Source organism: Callorhinus ursinus, unplaced genomic scaffold, assembly GCF_003265705.2.
Source record: "Callorhinus ursinus isolate GAN/ISIS: 27379988/994484 unplaced genomic scaffold, GSC_fseal_2.0 scaffold52, whole genome shotgun sequence".
In the NCBI taxonomy this organism is placed as follows: Eukaryota; Metazoa; Chordata; class Mammalia; order Carnivora; family Otariidae; genus Callorhinus; species Callorhinus ursinus.
In genome coordinates this window covers 7,045,657-7,062,784 of record NW_027397114.1, presented here as the reverse complement: position 1 = coordinate 7,062,784, position 17,128 = coordinate 7,045,657, and the positions used below count along the sequence as shown (strand labels likewise).

At 53.9% G+C, this 17,128-nt stretch overlaps 1 protein-coding gene across 1 annotated transcript; it reads left to right on the top strand.

The window, feature by feature from the left end:
* The first annotated feature begins 7,020 nt into the window (after nt 1-7,020).
* Nucleotides 7,021-15,412, top strand: CDK5RAP3 (CDK5 regulatory subunit associated protein 3). Its single transcript, XM_025859316.2, has 14 exons — nt 7,021-7,150; nt 7,380-7,425; nt 9,642-9,773; nt 10,046-10,146; nt 10,515-10,563; nt 11,175-11,353; nt 11,433-11,569; nt 11,790-11,934; nt 12,326-12,436; nt 12,845-12,920; nt 13,486-13,574; nt 14,199-14,404; nt 14,786-14,957; nt 15,064-15,412. Exons 1-14 carry the CDS (start codon nt 7,145-7,147, stop codon nt 15,127-15,129), a joined length of 1,515 nt encoding a protein of 504 aa, XP_025715101.1. The 5' UTR covers nt 7,021-7,144; the 3' UTR covers nt 15,130-15,412.
* The last annotated feature ends 1,716 nt before the right edge of the window (nt 15,413-17,128 follow it).

Below are 17,128 nucleotides of genomic sequence, written 5' to 3'. Positions count from 1 at the left end.
TGCACGGCAGGTGCAAGAGAAACAGGTGCAGGAGCGGGTACCTGCTCCACTGCGGCTCTGGGGAGTCAAGGTGAACCTGAAACCCAGCCCCTCCCGGCTAAGTAAACAGAAGCAGAGGCCGGATCGGGCTGATGAATATTCATTACTCCAGAAATCCAATCCCAGTGCCCCTGCACCCACCCAGAAGCCAGGGTCCTCCAGGGATCGCCTCCGAGAGAAGAGGAAACCCCAAGGGAAGTCTGGAGAGGGGAAACAAGGGAGCCTCTCTCCTGTTTCCCCATTATCATGGGCCTGGTTGCACCCCACAGCCATAGCCAAGGTCACCCTCACCCATTTCATGCCCCGAAGAGGCTCAGACCCTCTCCAGCACGTACCGCCTCTGGACGTTGCCCCAGGCACAATGGGGAAAGGGTTAAGCACCGCTGCTCCCATTGGCCGGGTGGGACGGGGTGCACCCCAGCTTCTTTGAACTCGGGAGCCGAAACCAGTCCCTGGTTAAACTGGTTGGCAGACCGGTTCCCAGGCTGTCCGCTCCACCCCAAAGCTCAATGCTCCTCAGGTGGGCACAGGGTTTGGCTGTGGTTCCCTCCTGACCTGAGGGGCCCTTCCTCAAGTTGGGGGGTGCGGTGGTCACTGGCGCTGCCCTGGGCCAGCCTCTTGAGACCCAACCACCCTCAAAGAGGGGCAGGGGGGCATTTGTATTTGTGAGGTGGGAAGAGAGGGAAAGGCATGAAGTCAGAGTTGTGTGCACACACATCCTCCCGGATCACTGACCACCCCTCCTGCAAATCTGCATTAGTCCAGGTGGTGCGTGACCTGGCGTGGTGTCCCGCCCGGGGCTGCCTTTGCATCTCACTCTGGTTCACGTTGGCATTCTCCCTCCCCTAGGGCAGGCATCCCTGGAGAGTGGGAAACATTTGCTGCACGGTCAGCGTACCCACAGCTGCCTGTCCCAGGGCTGCCCAGCTTTGATGCTCAATCCACCCACCCAGCTAGCTTCCTCCAAGGACTGAGTGGGTATTTTGCCAGGCTCTGAGTGAGGCACTGGGTGGAGAAAAGGCAAATGATTCCCCGTTTCCTTGGGTTCCTCCTCCCCTCAAACAACTCCCAAACTAACCAACTCTCAAACCCACCCTACCATTTCCAACCCTGCTTCTACTCGGTTCAGCTTCTCATGGCCTTGTGAGTTCATATTCCCTGCCTTCCTAAACAGCCATCCTGCCCCTAGGCCTCAAGTGCACAGTCCTTCAAAGGCCCCTCCCCATTACGCATAGTGGAACCCACTGGGCCTTGGCCCTCTTGGGATGGGCCTCTCCCAACCCTCCATGAATACTCTCACTAGTCCCTTTCTCTGACTACCTTCCTGGGTGCAGAAGCTGTCCAGGAGGGTGAGATTCGGAGTGCATTCTGTGCTTTTGGTCAGGAACAGCCTCCTGGGTAAACCAAGACAAACCCCTATTCATCCCTTAAGACCCTAATTCATTATTATGCCTCCTATGCCACCAGGAGTTGTTTTGGTCCTACAGAGTTTGCTCATATGCTTCTATTTAACGTGATATATACCAGCAAAACCTCTTCGGGTCCCCTCCCTCCTTGGGAGCTTATACTATCACCTTGCTTTGCTGCCCCCCCAAAACCAACAAAAAACATGATATATACCAGAGTTGATTATATATATATGTGTATGTGCACACATATATACATATATAGTATTGTAATGATCTAGTCATACATTTGGCTCCCTTAGAGAATTTTAGCTCCTTGAGCCAAGAATTATCTACCACTGATAGAGACCTGACATAGTAGGGACTTAATGCAAACTTTAAACACAACACAAATGGGAAATAAAAGTCCCGTCTTTTCCCTGAGAAATTCTTAATCTAGCCTGTTGCCCGTGTCCCACTCTTCCTGGGTCAGGTAAATGTGAGAGAAAACCCATCTATTTTACTTGTGATTTCAGCTACAGCAGGCTTGCTCTTAATGATCATCTTCCCAGGGGTTTATGTGAATTAAGGATATTATTTTGCAAGGTCCTCCGGCCTTCAGTAAGAAGTGCACACAGTTGGAGCTCTGGCTGGCTCAGGCGGTGGAGCATGCAACTCTTGATTTCGGGGTCGTGGGCTTGAGTCCCACATTGGGTATGAAGATTATTTAAAAATAAAATCTTTGAAAAAAAAAAAAAAAGAAGGCTACAAGGTTGTCTCAGGGAGGTGCCCACAGCTTTCTAGATCTGTCACTTTCTCTGAAAGCCCCATCTCTTTGAGAGCAGATGCCCAGTCTAGAAGACACCAGAAGAGGCTAAACACTCATCCCAGCCCAGGTGTCAGGAAGAGACTGGAGGGATGGTGGGATGGGCCCCAACCTGGGGTACAGTAACCAAGGGTCAGGTCACCAATTCTATGTGTACTAGAAGGGCTCCTACTAGAGGCACTCATCCCTCAGCCTCCTTGGCTCCAAAATCTAGGCCTTTCTGCTGCCTGGGACATAGGGGGGCCAGAATCCTGTTCTCTGACCCCCACCTTGGAGAAGGCACCCCAGTGAGAACTGCAGTGGGCAGGATTCAGTGGATACCCACCTGTGGCCTGCCACTGGAGAAGGCCACCAGAACCAAAAGCCGGCTGTGGAAGCTCTGGCCCACCCTCCTGAGAGGGACCAGCCTGGGAAGTCCCGCCCAACCCTTGGCCTTCAGGGGATTTATTTCTGGGAAGAGCAGTGTTGGGAGGGGAGTTTGAGATAAGGCTATAAACTATGCATGTCTTTTAAACAGGCCGCTTTATTGCTTTATAATTTTTTTAACCTTTAAATGCACCTCCTTAGGAGTGCCTGGTTGGCTCAGTCAGTTGAGTGGCTGACTTTTGATTTTGGCTCAGGTCGTGGTCTCAGGGTCATGGGATTGGGCCTGTGGTGGACTCCAAGCTCAGCACAGAGTCTACTTGAGATTCTCTCTCCTTCCCTCTCCTCCTGCCCTCCCCTTCCCCCGCCTGCCCTCAAGCGCACTCTCTCTCTAAAATAAATACATAAAATCTTTAAAAATAAACAAAATAAATGCACCTCCCTAAAACTAGTTTCAAGTATGATATTTCATATACAAACGTGCAATGTGCATATCTTCGGAAATTTGTCCTTGTTGAGGGAAGCACATTAAATACACCTAGGGAGCCCCAGAGGGCCTTGGTGCCCTATTATGTCACAAAGACACAGGGCCCCATTGGATTACAGGGGGCTGGTTCTAAGTCCCGAGCTGTAGAAGGAGGGATGCAGAAAAGAGCTGGGGAAGGTGCAGCCCTTCCCCCAGACCAAGTGACCCCAGTCCCCACTCATTACTAAATGCCTGCCTGCACACAGCACACCTCTTATTCCTTCGTTTATGAGCATCCATTAAAGCACCTGACATTCAGTGTCAGGTGTCATACAGGTGCTGGGGTTATAGACATGAACACACCTGTACTCCCTGCCTGCAAGGTGCTCACAGACTAGGTATGGAGAGGGACTGAATAAAAACTACCCAGAAACCACACAACAAACACCAAGAGGCCCAGCCGAGGCTGCTGAGTTTCCAGGGTTTCAGCCCAGCAGGCAGACACACACACACACACACACACACACACGTGCACGTGCACGTGCGCACGCACGCTCACACACACACACCCCAGTCGGTCTGGCTGTGAGCAAACACACAGAAACACAGACCATAAAGTAATAACCTATGGAGGATAAAAGAAATTGATTATTTGAATGTCAAGGGTAAGTAAGCCTTTTTATGGCTATTGTAGAAAGATAAGTAATGGGTGTTCTTGCCCAGAATGAGGGCTGGTAAGAAAGAACTTTGGAACGGGACAGGGACTGCAAGGGGGGGTTCCAAGTATCTGGCACAACAACTGGGGAGAAAGTGGGTATCAGGCTGAAGAGGAGGGAGGAGAGACCCGAGACCCAGAGCTGAGGTGGCGGAGTGGAGTGAACGGGTAGGTAGGGCTGAGGGAGAAGCCGCATCCCACGGGGAACAAGAATGCAGGCTGGGGAGCCTGACAGGCCGGGTTTGAATCCCAGCCCCACCAACTGCCAGCTATATGATCTTGGACAAGTTACTGAACTTAGCTTTGGCTCCCTTACCTTTTATTTTATTTTTTTTAAAGATTTTATTTATTTATTCATGAAAGAGAGAGAGAGAGAGAGGCAGAGGGAGAAGCAGGCTCCCAAGGAGCAGGGAGCCCAATGTGGGACTCAATCCCAGGACCCTGGGATCATGACCTGAGCCGAAGGCAGACGCTCAACCATCTGAGCCAACCAGGCACCCTGGCTCCCTTACCTTTTAAAATCTGGCTCACAATAGTACCCACATCATATGGTTGTTGGAAGGATCAAATTAGATAAGGCTTGTAAAATATTTAGGTCTACATGGGCACGTGGCGCACGGTTATCACTTCACAAGGAAGCTAACAACAACAACAAAGGATAGTCAGGCAGCTTGCGGGCATAGCACCCTGGGGCCCTGCACTTCCCGTCCAAAGCTGGCACTGGCCTGCCCTGTCCTCCACTTCCCTCAACGTGCTGCCCTTTCGCCAGCGTCCCGTCTGCTAAATCAGCAGAGAATTGTGAGAATCACAGTCAGAAGCATCCCACATGCCACCTTCCAATGGCTGGCAGCCCCGAGGACCTGATGCCCTGGAGGCCAGACCACTAATGTGCTTCTCTGCCCGTAGGCCCCCTGAGGTTCCCTCTGGCCTTGGGAAAGGACAAACACAGCAGAACGCTGCCCAAAGCCCACACTCGTACGCTGGCTTGGGCAGCCACCCTGAGCTGAGGCCAGCAGCAAGGCACAACTATCCTCAAACCTCCTTCTGTTACACATGAGTCACCCCCCTTCCCCCCGCCCCGCGCTGTGGGTGGGGTGACGTGCTGGTGGTCTCTGCCTCCACCAACTCACCCTGCCCTACCCTGCCCTGCCCCACCTGTTGGTTAAAGGAGGAGGGATGCACCTTGAGGGTGGGGCAGGGCCTGCTTCTTGGGCTGTCCCAGGGAGCCAGGAACACATAGTTGGAGCCCAGTGAGTGTTTGTTTAATCACAGGGGAGCCCCAGCAATTCTTCCAGCCTGAGTCAGGATTCTGAGATGGGAGCCAAATTCCCATGAGAGAGCCCTGAAGAGGCCCCTAGTTCTGCCCTATGAGCCATTTCCAGGGAAATCTTTCAACCCATTTTATAATAATGACGATTAATGTTCCCACACACACACGAGTCTGCAAAGCCTGAGAGATATATTAAAGCATGTTGGAAACTGTAAAGAGTTATATACATCTAGTTTGTTTATTTAAGCCCATAAACAGAAATACCAAGATAATCAGGATAGGTGCTATCTCCACATTGAGGAAACTGGCTGGCAGAGGTTATGGAAATAGTCCAAGATCTCACTGGGCAGAAATCTGGGTCTTCTCACTGCTGTACCACACCATGCAGTTCAGTAACAAATTTACTGGGTCCCAAGTGCTGTGCTGGGGCAGAGGTGGGGGGTTCTTTAGAAAGAACCAGGTGGAGCCTTGGGGAGGAGCTAACATCCTGGAAAGGGAGGGGCCCCAAATGGCATACTCAGCCCTGGTGATCTATCCTTGGCCCACCTAGTCTCCTCACTCTAGCCATTCCTTGCCCAGTCTCATGCCCTCCCTCAGCTTCAGCCACTGCATGGATTACAGATCAGCCAGCCTGTGGCTCTCCAAAGCTGTATCCCTAGCCCCAGGGCTCCCCTGAACTCCAAAGCTATAGACCCAAGTGTCTCCTGCATACTTTTCACGTGGGGTCCTCCCAGCACCACTAACTGCATAAGTTCAAAGCCAAGATGCCCTCCTCCCAATACCTGCTCAGCATCCTGCATCCCTGTTGCAGGTGGTGACACTCCCAATCCAACCACCTAGGTTTCATCCTTGCTGTCTATTTCCCCCATCCACACGGCCATTTGATGGCCAAGTTCTGTCCATTTCCCTCTAAAACATCTCTCAAATCCAGCCCTGCCCCCCTCCCCTGTCTTGTCCCAGGTCAGGCCCTAACCTCTGCGTAATAACTTCCTGACAGTCTCCCTGTCTCCAGTCTTACCTCCCATGAATCCATTCTCCTAGCAGTCAATCTAAATAGGTCCCTCCCTGCTTCAAGCCCTTCAAACCCTCCAGTGGTTCCTCTGGGTCTGCAGGGGTGAAGTCCAAGTTCCTTAATGAGGCTCCTCCCTATGATATGACCTTTTCACCTTTACAGTCTCCTCATTGGCCACTCCTTGCCTCAAAACTTTTACTGCACAGGGGCTGGCCAGCCTTGTGATGCCACTGGCATCATCAGTGTGAGACCTGTCCAAGTGCCTTCTTGAAATTCTTCCATTTTTTTAAACAAGGGGCCCTGCATTTTCATTTTGCGCTGGGCCCCACCAGTTGTTTCCAGTCTTGCCTGCCTGTTGTTCCTTGCACCCCTCTGGCAGTTCGTGCCCTCAAAGCTTTGTGCAGTCTCCTCCACCTGGGACACCCCTCCGCACATACCCCTCTTTCTGCAGCTCTTCCTTTAAGACTCAATTTTGGTGTTATCTTTGGGATGCCTCCTTCCCCTTCCCTAATCATCCACACGTAGCAGGTGCTCAACACATGTCTGTCAGATAAACTGAACGGGAAGGCAAAGTGTCACAAGTGCCACAAGAGACCTACAAACTACTACAGACGGTAAAGCGAGGCAAGGCCGGAAGGAAGCATTTCTAACGGGCTCCCGGTCGCCAGGGTCGGCGCGAGGACCCTCTCTGCGGGACCGGTAATCCCCGCATCGAAGGCTCCGCGCCCACCTGGCCGGAAGCGGCGGGAACCAGCTCTCCGGCGCCGCCTGCCGCGACCTCGCCGCCCCTGCAGCCTTTTCTCGGCGCCCCCGCCCCTCTTCAGCCCTGAGCCCGCCTCGCGTCTCCCATTGGCTATCTTCCATTCTCCCGCCCCTCCCGGGCTCAGCCATTCGGAGCCCCGGGGTGGGTGGGGCTTGTGGCCAGGGGTGGAGCGCGGATCCCGATTGGCTCGGAGGAAGGTGGCGACGTGGCCGGAGGAGGCCAGTCCGTGCCTAAACTGAGGCTCAACCAGGCCTGCGCCGGATTGGTCGCCTGCGTCGCCGGCCGGAAGCGGAAGTGGAGGAAAGATGCAGGTGTGGGGACAGGAGCTGGGGGGGAATGGGGGACTCTCCCGGGGTCCCTGGACTGAATTTAGCCCGTCGGTCCTTGGCCCGCTTCCCCGGCCTCCCTCCCGGGCGCAGCCATCCCCTCGGCCCATCATTCTGGCCCCGCAGGGTGGCGGTTGGGCCCATGAAATGAGCGCGCGGGTGGCACGCCCCCTCCCCGCGCTCACGCCCCGTTCCCCTCCGTGTTTCCCGCCAGGACCATCAGCACGTGCCCATCGACATCCAGACCAGCAAGCTGCTCGGTAGGAGGGGACGCCCCGCGCAACCGGCTGTCAGGGGGAGGCTCTGCCCTTTGCCCTGTCACCAACAGCTGGGAGCCCTGAGGCCCCAAGGCCCCTGTTGAGGCGCTGACCACTCGCCATGAACTATGCTCCCAGCGGTGGCTACTTGCCACGCTTGAAGGAGCAGGAAGGAACCGTACATGGTCTGTACTTGACCTGTGTCTTCTACTTTATAACATTCACGACACGTGTTGTCAAATCATTAGGCACAGAGTAATGGCTTACTTTAAAGATGGTCAGCTACTAAGTGGCAGATATGAAATTGGAGCTTGAGTCTGTCAGGTTCCAATGTCTACGCTTTTTGTATGAAAAAAACTTTCCCTCCTTTCTTTTTAAAAGCTTCCATCTTCCCTTGATTTTAGGAGGAATAGGGACATAGACCCAACTGGGAATAAAGACCTTTTAGTGGCCAGCCATCTCCCTGCTGTCTGTATCTGATCTAAATACCTTCTCAGTTCAGAGCCAGGCTAGGACCTCTTCATTACCACCCTTTCAGGGCAAGTGCACAACTTCTAGATTTTAAAATGCTCATTGCACTAATTGATTTGATGCCAGTTTTGTCGTTAAGATACATCTGTTTGACTACCTCATCCCCTTCTGGTTCTATGACACCTACAGAATTTTTCTTTCTGAAGATTTTAGAGGAATACATCAGAGGGAGTATAACTGGCAACTAGTGTGGGACCCCAGTGTTTGACCAGTTGGCAGGTGTATTAACAAAGACAAGGTTCTGAATTCACCACTGTGGACCATGTAGCCAGTCCTGTGCAGTGGCCACTTAATGAAGCTTTTTTAGTGTCATTTCAGATTTGTCCCAGTTCTTCAGCACAGGTGCACTCTTGGTATATGAGCTTGTCATTGGTTATGAAAAGGACCATGACATTTGTTGAGTGTTTGCTCTACCAGGTGCTATTTTAGGCACTTGACATTGTCAAATGAAGATTTTTTTTTAAAGATTTTATTTATTTATTTGAGAGAGAGAATGAGTTAGAGCATGAGATGGGGAAGGGTCAGAGGGAGAAGCAGACTCCCTGCCGAGCAGGGAGCCCAATGCGGGACTCGATCCCGGGACTCCAGGATCATGACCTGAGCCGAAGGCAGTCGCTCAACCAACTGAGCACCCAGGTGCCCCTAAAATGAAGATTTTTACTAGGATTTATGGAACCCTTGCCATGTGCCAGGCATAGTGCTCCGTGTTTTACCTTCATTCCCTCTTGTATTCAGGAACTTATTATTCCCATTTTATATGTGGGGAAGCTGATGCACAGAATGGCTGAGAGACTTGCTTAAGAAAGTTGATAACTAGGTGTGCCTGGGTGGCTCAGTCATTTAAAAAACATCCTACTCTTGATATCAGCTCAGGTCATGATCTCAGGGGCATGGGATTGAGCCCTGTGTTGGGCTCCATGCTCAGCTGGAGTCTGCTTGAGGTTCTCTCTCTCTCCCTCTGCCCCTCCCCCCCATGCTCATGTGCTCTCTCCCTCTCTCTCTGTCTCAAATAAATCTTTTCAAAAAAGTTGATAATTAGAAGCCAGGACCATCAGAACACAAAGCCTAGCTCTTAGCTCTCTCCTACTGAGGAAACGTGCATGGCTCTCCCCCTCCCACACCCTCTGCTAAAAACACAGATCTGGGCCCAGAGTCCAGGAGGTCAGTCACGTTGGTATTCTCATGGTGCCAGGTGGTACTTCACTGTTGAGAGTAGACCAGTGGTATCTAGTCCTTAGGGCGCTGTGGGTATTAGGGGCTTTGCAGTTGTTCATTCATCCGGTACTTGGCATAATCATCTTGTATTTTTCATTGTTATGGTTAATCCCAGCCCTGAGGAAGTGGAAGTTGAAAAGCATCCTCTGTCAGTAAGAAAGCTATAATTACCATGGAAGCAAAAATATTATGGAGAATTTAGAGTGGTCAAAAGTGGCACTTTGATGTCAGGACCAATTTAAAGTTTTTCTTTATCCCTGCGTGGAGGCAGTTGCTCTATAAAAAGTCACACTGCAATGGAGTCCGTTTAACCCCAAGGGTCCCTTTGAGCTCTTCTTCATTCCCACGATCCCCACACCTTAACCGGTTTGCGTACAACTTTTGGCCAGTGTCTTAGCCTATTTCGCTTGAATTAATGATGGACTTTTGGCTGTGTGAATGGGAATGCTGTGATTTGGGTGTTTCTCACATAGACTGGCTGGTCGACAGAAGGCACTGCAATCTGAAATGGCAGAGTCTGGTGTTGACTATCCGAGAGAAGATCAATGCTGCCATCCGGGACATGCCAGAGAGCGAGGAGATCGCCCAGCTGCTTTCTGGATCCTGTGAGTGTTTCTGAGCTACACTGTCGGCGCCCCCTCTTCCTTGGAGCACTGTGTATCAGCTGAGCTGCTCCCTTGTTGTTTAGCCGTAGGGCTGACCCCTAGAGAGAGACTTATTTTGGGGGCACAGATGCTGGTTTCTCCCAACACAACATGCTGAAGGGGAGAACTGTACGTGCTAAAATTCTCAGCATGTTCATCAGTCAGCCATGTGCCCAGAGTAGGTGGGGAAGATACTGTAATTCCCAAAGTCTTTATTCTTCCTTGCTTTCCAGACATTCACTACTTCCACTGCCTAAGGATCGTGGACCTCCTCAAAGGCACTGAAGCCTCCACAAAAAATATTTTTGGCTGGTACTCTTCACAGCGAATGAAGGCAGGTGTGGGCAAAGCTGGTAAGGTGCAGCTGGAAACACCCCGTCTCCAGGGTCAGAGCCTCTGGTGTCGCTGAGGGCCCAGTGCAGATGCTTACGTTGACTGAGCTTTCTCTCCATCCCCAAAGTTTATAGCAAAAATAGACCCTACGCCTGGGTTTACATTTTCAGGCCCGCTGCTTTGGGGAGCGCTCATTGGCACCACGTTCTTAAAATGAAGTGGGTGGTCCAGCCAGCATTATGAAGGAGAACAAGGGCTCTGCGTCTGGTGTGATGTGAAGGCTAGGGGAGCGTCCCCTGTTTGGGGCTTGAGCTGAGATGTGGCTGCTGAGCGCTCTTCCAGCTCACTTCTGTTTCTGCCCTTCCCCAGGATTGGCAGGAGATCGTAGCCCTGTATGAGAAGGACAACACCTACCTAGGTAAAGTTGCCCAGCCTGGGAGGCCTGGCGTCCGTGGGGCAGCCCACTCCCTGAGTTCTGAGACAGTAGGCTTCCAGGCAGCACAGTCCGTGTGGGGGAAGAGCCTAGGGTATAGATGTTGGCCAGGTGGGCCAAGAAATTCCCCAGAGTGTTGGGAGGAGGAGGAAGACCAGGCAGGTAGTAGGCATTGGCCGGGCCTGGCCAGGCAGGTGGGTTTTGGTCCTCCCCCGTTGACCTCTTGATGACTGACATTCTCTGCATCTCTGTTCTTCCCTGGGCAGAAGAGGCATGGGTCATCTGCGGGCCACATCAGGTGCCCAAGAGAGTAATTACAGGGCGCATTGTACTTTGGGGTGTTTCCTAAAAGTCCTAATAATAAGAGTTCATACTTACTGAGCATCTAAATGCAAGGAATTATACTCATGTTTTATGTGCATTTTCTCTCTTAATCCTCATGGTAAATACTCTTGCCCCACTGTTAGAGAGGAGGATTGGGTCGGAGAGGTTGAATGACTGTGCCAGGTGCCACGGCTGGGAGGCCAAGCGGGTCCCAGGGGCATGCTTGCCTCGCGGCCTGGGCGTCTGGGGTGAATTTCCCGGGCCCTCTTCAGTGGAACTCTCTAGCCTCCTGGTTCGGAATGTCAACTATGAGATCCCGTCGCTGAAGAAGCAGCTCGCCAAGTGCCAGCAGCTGCAGCAGGAATACAGTCGCAAGCAGGAGGAGGGCCAGGCGGGGGCGGCCGAGATGCGGGAGCAGTTCTACCACTCGTGCAGGCAGCACGGCGTCACGGTGAGCCTCGGGACGCCGGAGCCCGGCTCCTCCGCCTCCCACTGCCCCTGTCTCAGGCGCCGTCTTCCATCCCCACTAGGGAGACAACGTCCGCAGAGAGCTGCTGGCCCTGGTGAAGGACCTGCCGAGTCAGCTGGCCGAGATCGGAGCGGGGGCTCAGGCCCTGGGCCAAGCCATCGACGTGTACCAGGCCTGTGTGGGCTTTGTGTGTGAGAGGTAAAGGACTTCAGGGTCTCCGGCAGGGAGGGGACGGCTGACCTGCGTTCCTTGGCTGTTCTGTCTTCTCCGCTTGTATTTTTCCCGCATCCCGTTTGAGTTTGAGTTTCCACGGGTGAGCCTGTGGGAGCCTCGGCCATCTGCCCAGAGGGCGCGGGCAGGAACTGGCATGGGCTTCCTGCGGGTGCGGTGGGAGGGTCAGTCCGGTGGTCTGTTGCAGTCCCGAAGAGCAGGTGTTGCCAATGCTGCGGTACGTGCAGAGGCGCGGGAACTCCACAGTGTACGAGTGGAGGACGGGGACAGAGCCCTCCGTGGTGGAGCGGCCACACCTCGAGGAGCCGCCCGAGCAGGTGGAAGAAGACGCGGTGAGACAAGCCTGCCGAGAGGCAGCTTCCTCAGCCCCTGCACGCCGCTCCCCCTCCGCGTGAGTTTGGAGTCCCAGAAGGAAGAAAGAGGGATTTGGGTGAGAGAGACTAGAGCTGGAAGGGCCCAGAAGGCCCTCCTTTATTTTTCCGGGCTTCTTGAGGCCAGAGTACAGATTAACCTTGAAGAGGCTCGGCACAGCAGGTTGGCTTTGAACTAGGAATCCTTCAGTCCCCTGAACTCTGAAGATGGGCTGTCCTCTGGGGCGTCAGGAGGCCATTGCATTTAAACGGTGTGCTGGTGCCCCCTAGAGGGGCAGCTGAGGCCTCCGGGGAGGCGTGCCCCTTTTCTTTCACCCACTTTCTTTGAGCTAACACTTTTTTCCCCTTCTAGATTGACTGGGGCGACTTTGGAGTGGAGGTGGCTTCTGAAGGGGTTGACTCCGTCATCTCTGCCCAGGCTGCTGGAATCGACTGGGGCATCTCCTTGGAATCGGACTCAAAGGTTAGGAAGCTCTTCTCTCTGAGTACTTTCTGTGATCTCTGCTTTGGGGTTAAGAGAAGTGGTGTCTGTCTTTAAGGACGTTACTCGAAGTCCATAGCCCTCAGACCAGGTGTAGTCCAAGGGGAGGCAGAGCTTCCACAGGGACCTATCAGAGGTTTGACCCCTTTTCTCCCGGTATCTGGGGGCAAGGTGTGGGGGGATAGACCGGTGGTAACTCTCCAAACAGGGATGAGGGGAGCGGCACATGTGGCACCCACCTCCATCTTTGCTGCCAACGTCAGGGCGGCACGTCCTTCGTACAGTTGAAATGTGCAGGCATTGAACTTATCAAGGGCTTTGGTTTATGCTGGCTCCTTTTGCTGGGGAAGATTCTTGCAATGCTGCTGGGGTTCTTTGCTTTCCACCCAGGAAGCTGGGGGTGATGGGATAGACTGGGGAGACGATGCAGCTTTGCAGATCACGGTGCTGGAAGCCGGAACCCAGGGTAAGCACACCCTCCCTGGAGCCCTGGCAGAAGTGGGTGCTCGGAGGTCCCTGTGTCTCCAGAAACAGTGCACTGCTGAGATTGGGTGGCTCGCACATCTAACTGTTTTCTCAAAATCGGGATGATGATGTGAGAGTACGGGGACGGAGAGTTCTTAAAGTTAAGTCTAGAAGCTCTCAACTTTTGAGATAGCGAATATGGGTCATCTTTTCTGGTGGGAGGTTCTAGGTCTCACGTGACCCCCCTGCCCAGCAGCCAGGAGGATGTAGCAGTGATCTGAGCCGCTAGAGGGCAGTGCAGGATGAAACTTCGTGGCCCCACTGGAGCAGAGAGGGCCTTTCCAGGCCCTGAAGCCGGCTCTGTGGTGCTCCCAGACTGGCTGTTGGTCCTAGCATCTGATTTGGGCTGGGTGACCCTTCCCCCCAGGCCCCCTGGGATGAGACAGCAAGTAGCTTTAGTGCATTGAGTTTGCATCCACATTAACCCACCAGAACCTCTCAAACTTGAGGGTCTTTTTCTCTGGTCTCCAGCAACTTTATCACTTCTCCGTCTCTCTTCCCGGCAGCTCCGGAAGGTGTTGCTAGGGGCCCAGATGCCCTGACACTTCTTGAATACCCTGAGACCCGGAATCAGTTCATTGATGAGCTCATGGAGGTACCTTCATCCTCTGGGAGGACCCTTCCCATTTGTGTTCATCTGTGTCTTGTTCCCTTCCCAGTGGCCTGCTGGCTGGTGAGGGGGCCTCATGGAGTTCGTAGTCCTCACCTGTTCCCTTCTCTTTCTGCCCAGGGAGGCCCCTCTTAGCATCCAGGGCACAAGAGGACAAAGGGATCACGTTTCTCTGGTAGAATAAGAGTGACAAGATGTGCGGCTGGTTCCCAGACTCCTCTAGCCCTTTCTTAATCCAGAGTTTCTCAGACATGGGTTCCTGTTCCCTGAATCTCATTCCTTTCACAGAAAATACCTTCACTGGGGCAGAGAGAACCCGTCGAATTTCAGTGTTCTTAGTTATCTGAGCCACACACAGGAAGGAGAGGTCTCCAGGGCTGGGGGTGGGGGGCTGAGATGGCAGCAGGGGACAAGAAGAGTGGCAGTGGAGGCTGCCTCAGGCTCTCACGTTATAGTTGGTAAGTTTCTAGCAGTTAACGTATTCAGAGGAAATGATCTCTCATCACCCGGGGTCCAGCCCTCACCTCTCACTCTTACATTCTGAGCAGTCTGAGGGCTTGGCCTCCGAATTCTCTTCTTGGTTTCGACCAGATCCTCTTATGCCCTCAGCTCGAGATCTTCTTGTCCCAGAGAGCCGTGGAGATGAGTGAGGAGGCGGACATCTTGTCCATGAGCCAGTTCCAGCTGGCTCCAGCCATCCTGCAGGGCCAGACCAAAGAGAAGATGCTCACCATGGTGTCGGCGCTGCAGGATCTGATTGGCCGGCTCACCAGTCTTCGAATGCAGCACCTGTTTATGATCCTGGCCTCACCAAGGTCTGGCCTTCCCGTTGACACTGGGCTGTTCAGGAGCATGAAGTGGGGTGCCGCCATCTTGAGCAGCCCCGACTCCTTGTGTTCCCCTTCTCCCTGACCCCTCAGAGCTCTTCTCTACCTGCCCTAGCAGCTCTGTCACAGCTGGGATCAAGGGTTCTCATGGGGCAGAACAAGGTGGGTTGAGGTGTGCAGACAGGCTCTGCTTCCCAAGCAGGACGGGGAACTGGGAGCCATGTGCCTCGCAAAGGGGGAGCAAAGAGTGTGGAGGCTGAGAGGCCAACTAGGGATTCGGTTTCCTGAGCCTCCCCTTTCCCAGCAGATGAGTGAGGATGCGCAGGTGCCTCCGCTGCACCACACACTTAACCTGAGTGCCCTGCACAGGTATGTGGACCGCGTGACTGAGTTTCTGCAGCAAAAGCTGAAGCAGGCCCAGCTGCTGGCTTTGAAGAAAGAGCTGATGGTGCAGAAGCAGAAGGAGGCACTTCAGGAGCAGGCGGCCCTGGAGCCCAAGCTAGATCTGCTGCTGGAGAAGACCAGGGAGCTGCAGATGCTGGTGAGACGGGAAAGGCAGACCTGCCGAGGGGGAGGGCCCCCCGTCTTACAGAACGAGGCACCTTTGCCTCTCTGCTTCCCGCCCGCGGGCTGTCACTGTCTTTCAGATTGAAGCTGACATTTCCAAGAGGTACAATGGGCGCCCCGTGAACCTGATGGGAATCTCTCTATGACATTCTCCACGTTTCTACCTGCCCGTCTTCCCAGCCTTCGGGAAGGAGGATGGGAAGCCAGGGCTGATGTGGCAGGGCCTTTCCTGGCCAGAGGCCAGGTGATTGGAGGATGGAAAGCCACAGGAGGGAGCCAACATCCCTAGATGGTGACCTTGACAGTCGCTTACTCTCTGGCAAGGAGCTGTCTTGACTGGCCCTGTGGCCCGTCAGCCTGGAACCACAGTTTCTGCCCCTTCTCATCATCTAGTTGAACTTAATAAAAAAGGAAGAGACTTTTGCTTCACTACTGACAGTTTCTGCTTCTCGGGGCCTTGAGTCAAGGCTGTGCGCCTGTTGGCCGGGGGTTCTTGATCCAGTAGGCTCCCAAGGCCATTGGCTGTTCCTATGGAGCCCCAGGGTAGGGACGTCTCCCCTTTGCCTCTGGTGACAGGGAGGGCCCCAGTTGAGTACAAGTGGTTCAGCACGGGATTCTGGGGTAGCTGAGTCGGCTGGGCCCCTTTCCCTCCATGGCCAGGTGAGACAGCCCCACTCAGGCCAGAGGCCCAAGGGGACCAGTCAAGTGGCAGCCTTGTTGGAGCCAGCAAAGCTGTATTTGCCTTTTAATCACAGCTTACCTCCAGGCAGAGGGAAAATGTGGTTTGGGGAGGAAGGGTCTGATAAACAAGGTGGAGACAGGACTTGTCACCTTCACTAGCCGCCTGTCCACTTCCTGCCCATAACTGCCTGCGTTGTGATTGGGTAGAGCCCACCCCAGGATAGCACCCCTCTCCCAAGCCACCTACCCATCCCCGTTTCCCAGGAAGGGTAGGGGCTGGGGGTGGCCGGCAATTCGATTTTAATTTCATAGCAGAGCAGTTGATTCATGGCTCTTTGTCGCTGGCATTGACTCCTGTAATGACTTTCCATCAAAATGAAAAGTGGAGTGACACCACTCATTATTCCTGCTGCTTGTTATCTCAGTTCTGGGGAGGGCCGCCCCCTCCCTGCTGCCTTTCAGCCGTCCTGGACAGTGAGTGATGGCCCCTATTAATCACCGACCCCGCGGACTCCGGCGGACACACGCTATCCAAAGGAGAGAGAGATAAGGCACCACGAACTGCTTGAAGCCGCTCCTATCAATTAACGTCAGCCCATCGCTTCCCCCCAGTCTTTGCCTGTTCACCTCCTTTTGGAGGTATTGGGGGCTGGAATTAGTCTAGGAATTGGAAAAGGAAAAATTGGTGCAGAATGTCGTGGTAAAAGTGTCCTTAGCATCGAAGGACATAACGGGACCGGGTGGGCTCTAGCCTGCCCTCCGTCACCATGAAGCCGCTCAGCCTTGGGAGCTGTCTGGGTCGTTTAGTCCCTGTCCCTCTGGAGGGTGGCGGCTGCCTCCTGCCCCACCTGTTCAGCTGCTGGCCTTCTGGCCCATCCCTGGCAGCCACCATCGGCTCACCGAGGCAGGCCGCCCTCCCTGCTCCGAGGCCCTGCCTAATCGCCAGCTGCTACGTGGGCCAGTGCTCTCGCTTCCAGGCCCCGAGCTGAGGGGGGGATGAGCCCCATGGACCATGCGACCGTGGCGGGCTGGGTTCAGGCCTCAAAAGTTCTTGCTCCTGCCCTTCCACAGGAGCGCCTTGCCTGCTTGCTCTGCTCTGCCTGGGGTGATGGCAGGAAGTCACACAGGCCGAGGTTTGGCCATCTCTGCAGGAGGGGAAGTGGGTTTAGATAGGGTTTTCTCAGATTCGGGGCACCTTGCTAAGCGGTGTGGTTAGGGGACTGTTCTCTCTCAGAGGGATTAGGCCCAGTCCACTGCTTTTGTGGTAAAATGAAGGCCTACCTGACACCGATGACAGTTGTTTCCTAAAAGCCATTATAACCCCATAACATTAGGCTCGTCCAGAACCTTGAGCTCCAGGTGCCTTTGGCCTGGGCTTCGCTTCCTCGGGCCCACTTTCCCGACCACGCTGACACGCTGAAGACCCCCCAACCCTGACACTTTGACCCTGCAGGAGAACAGCGC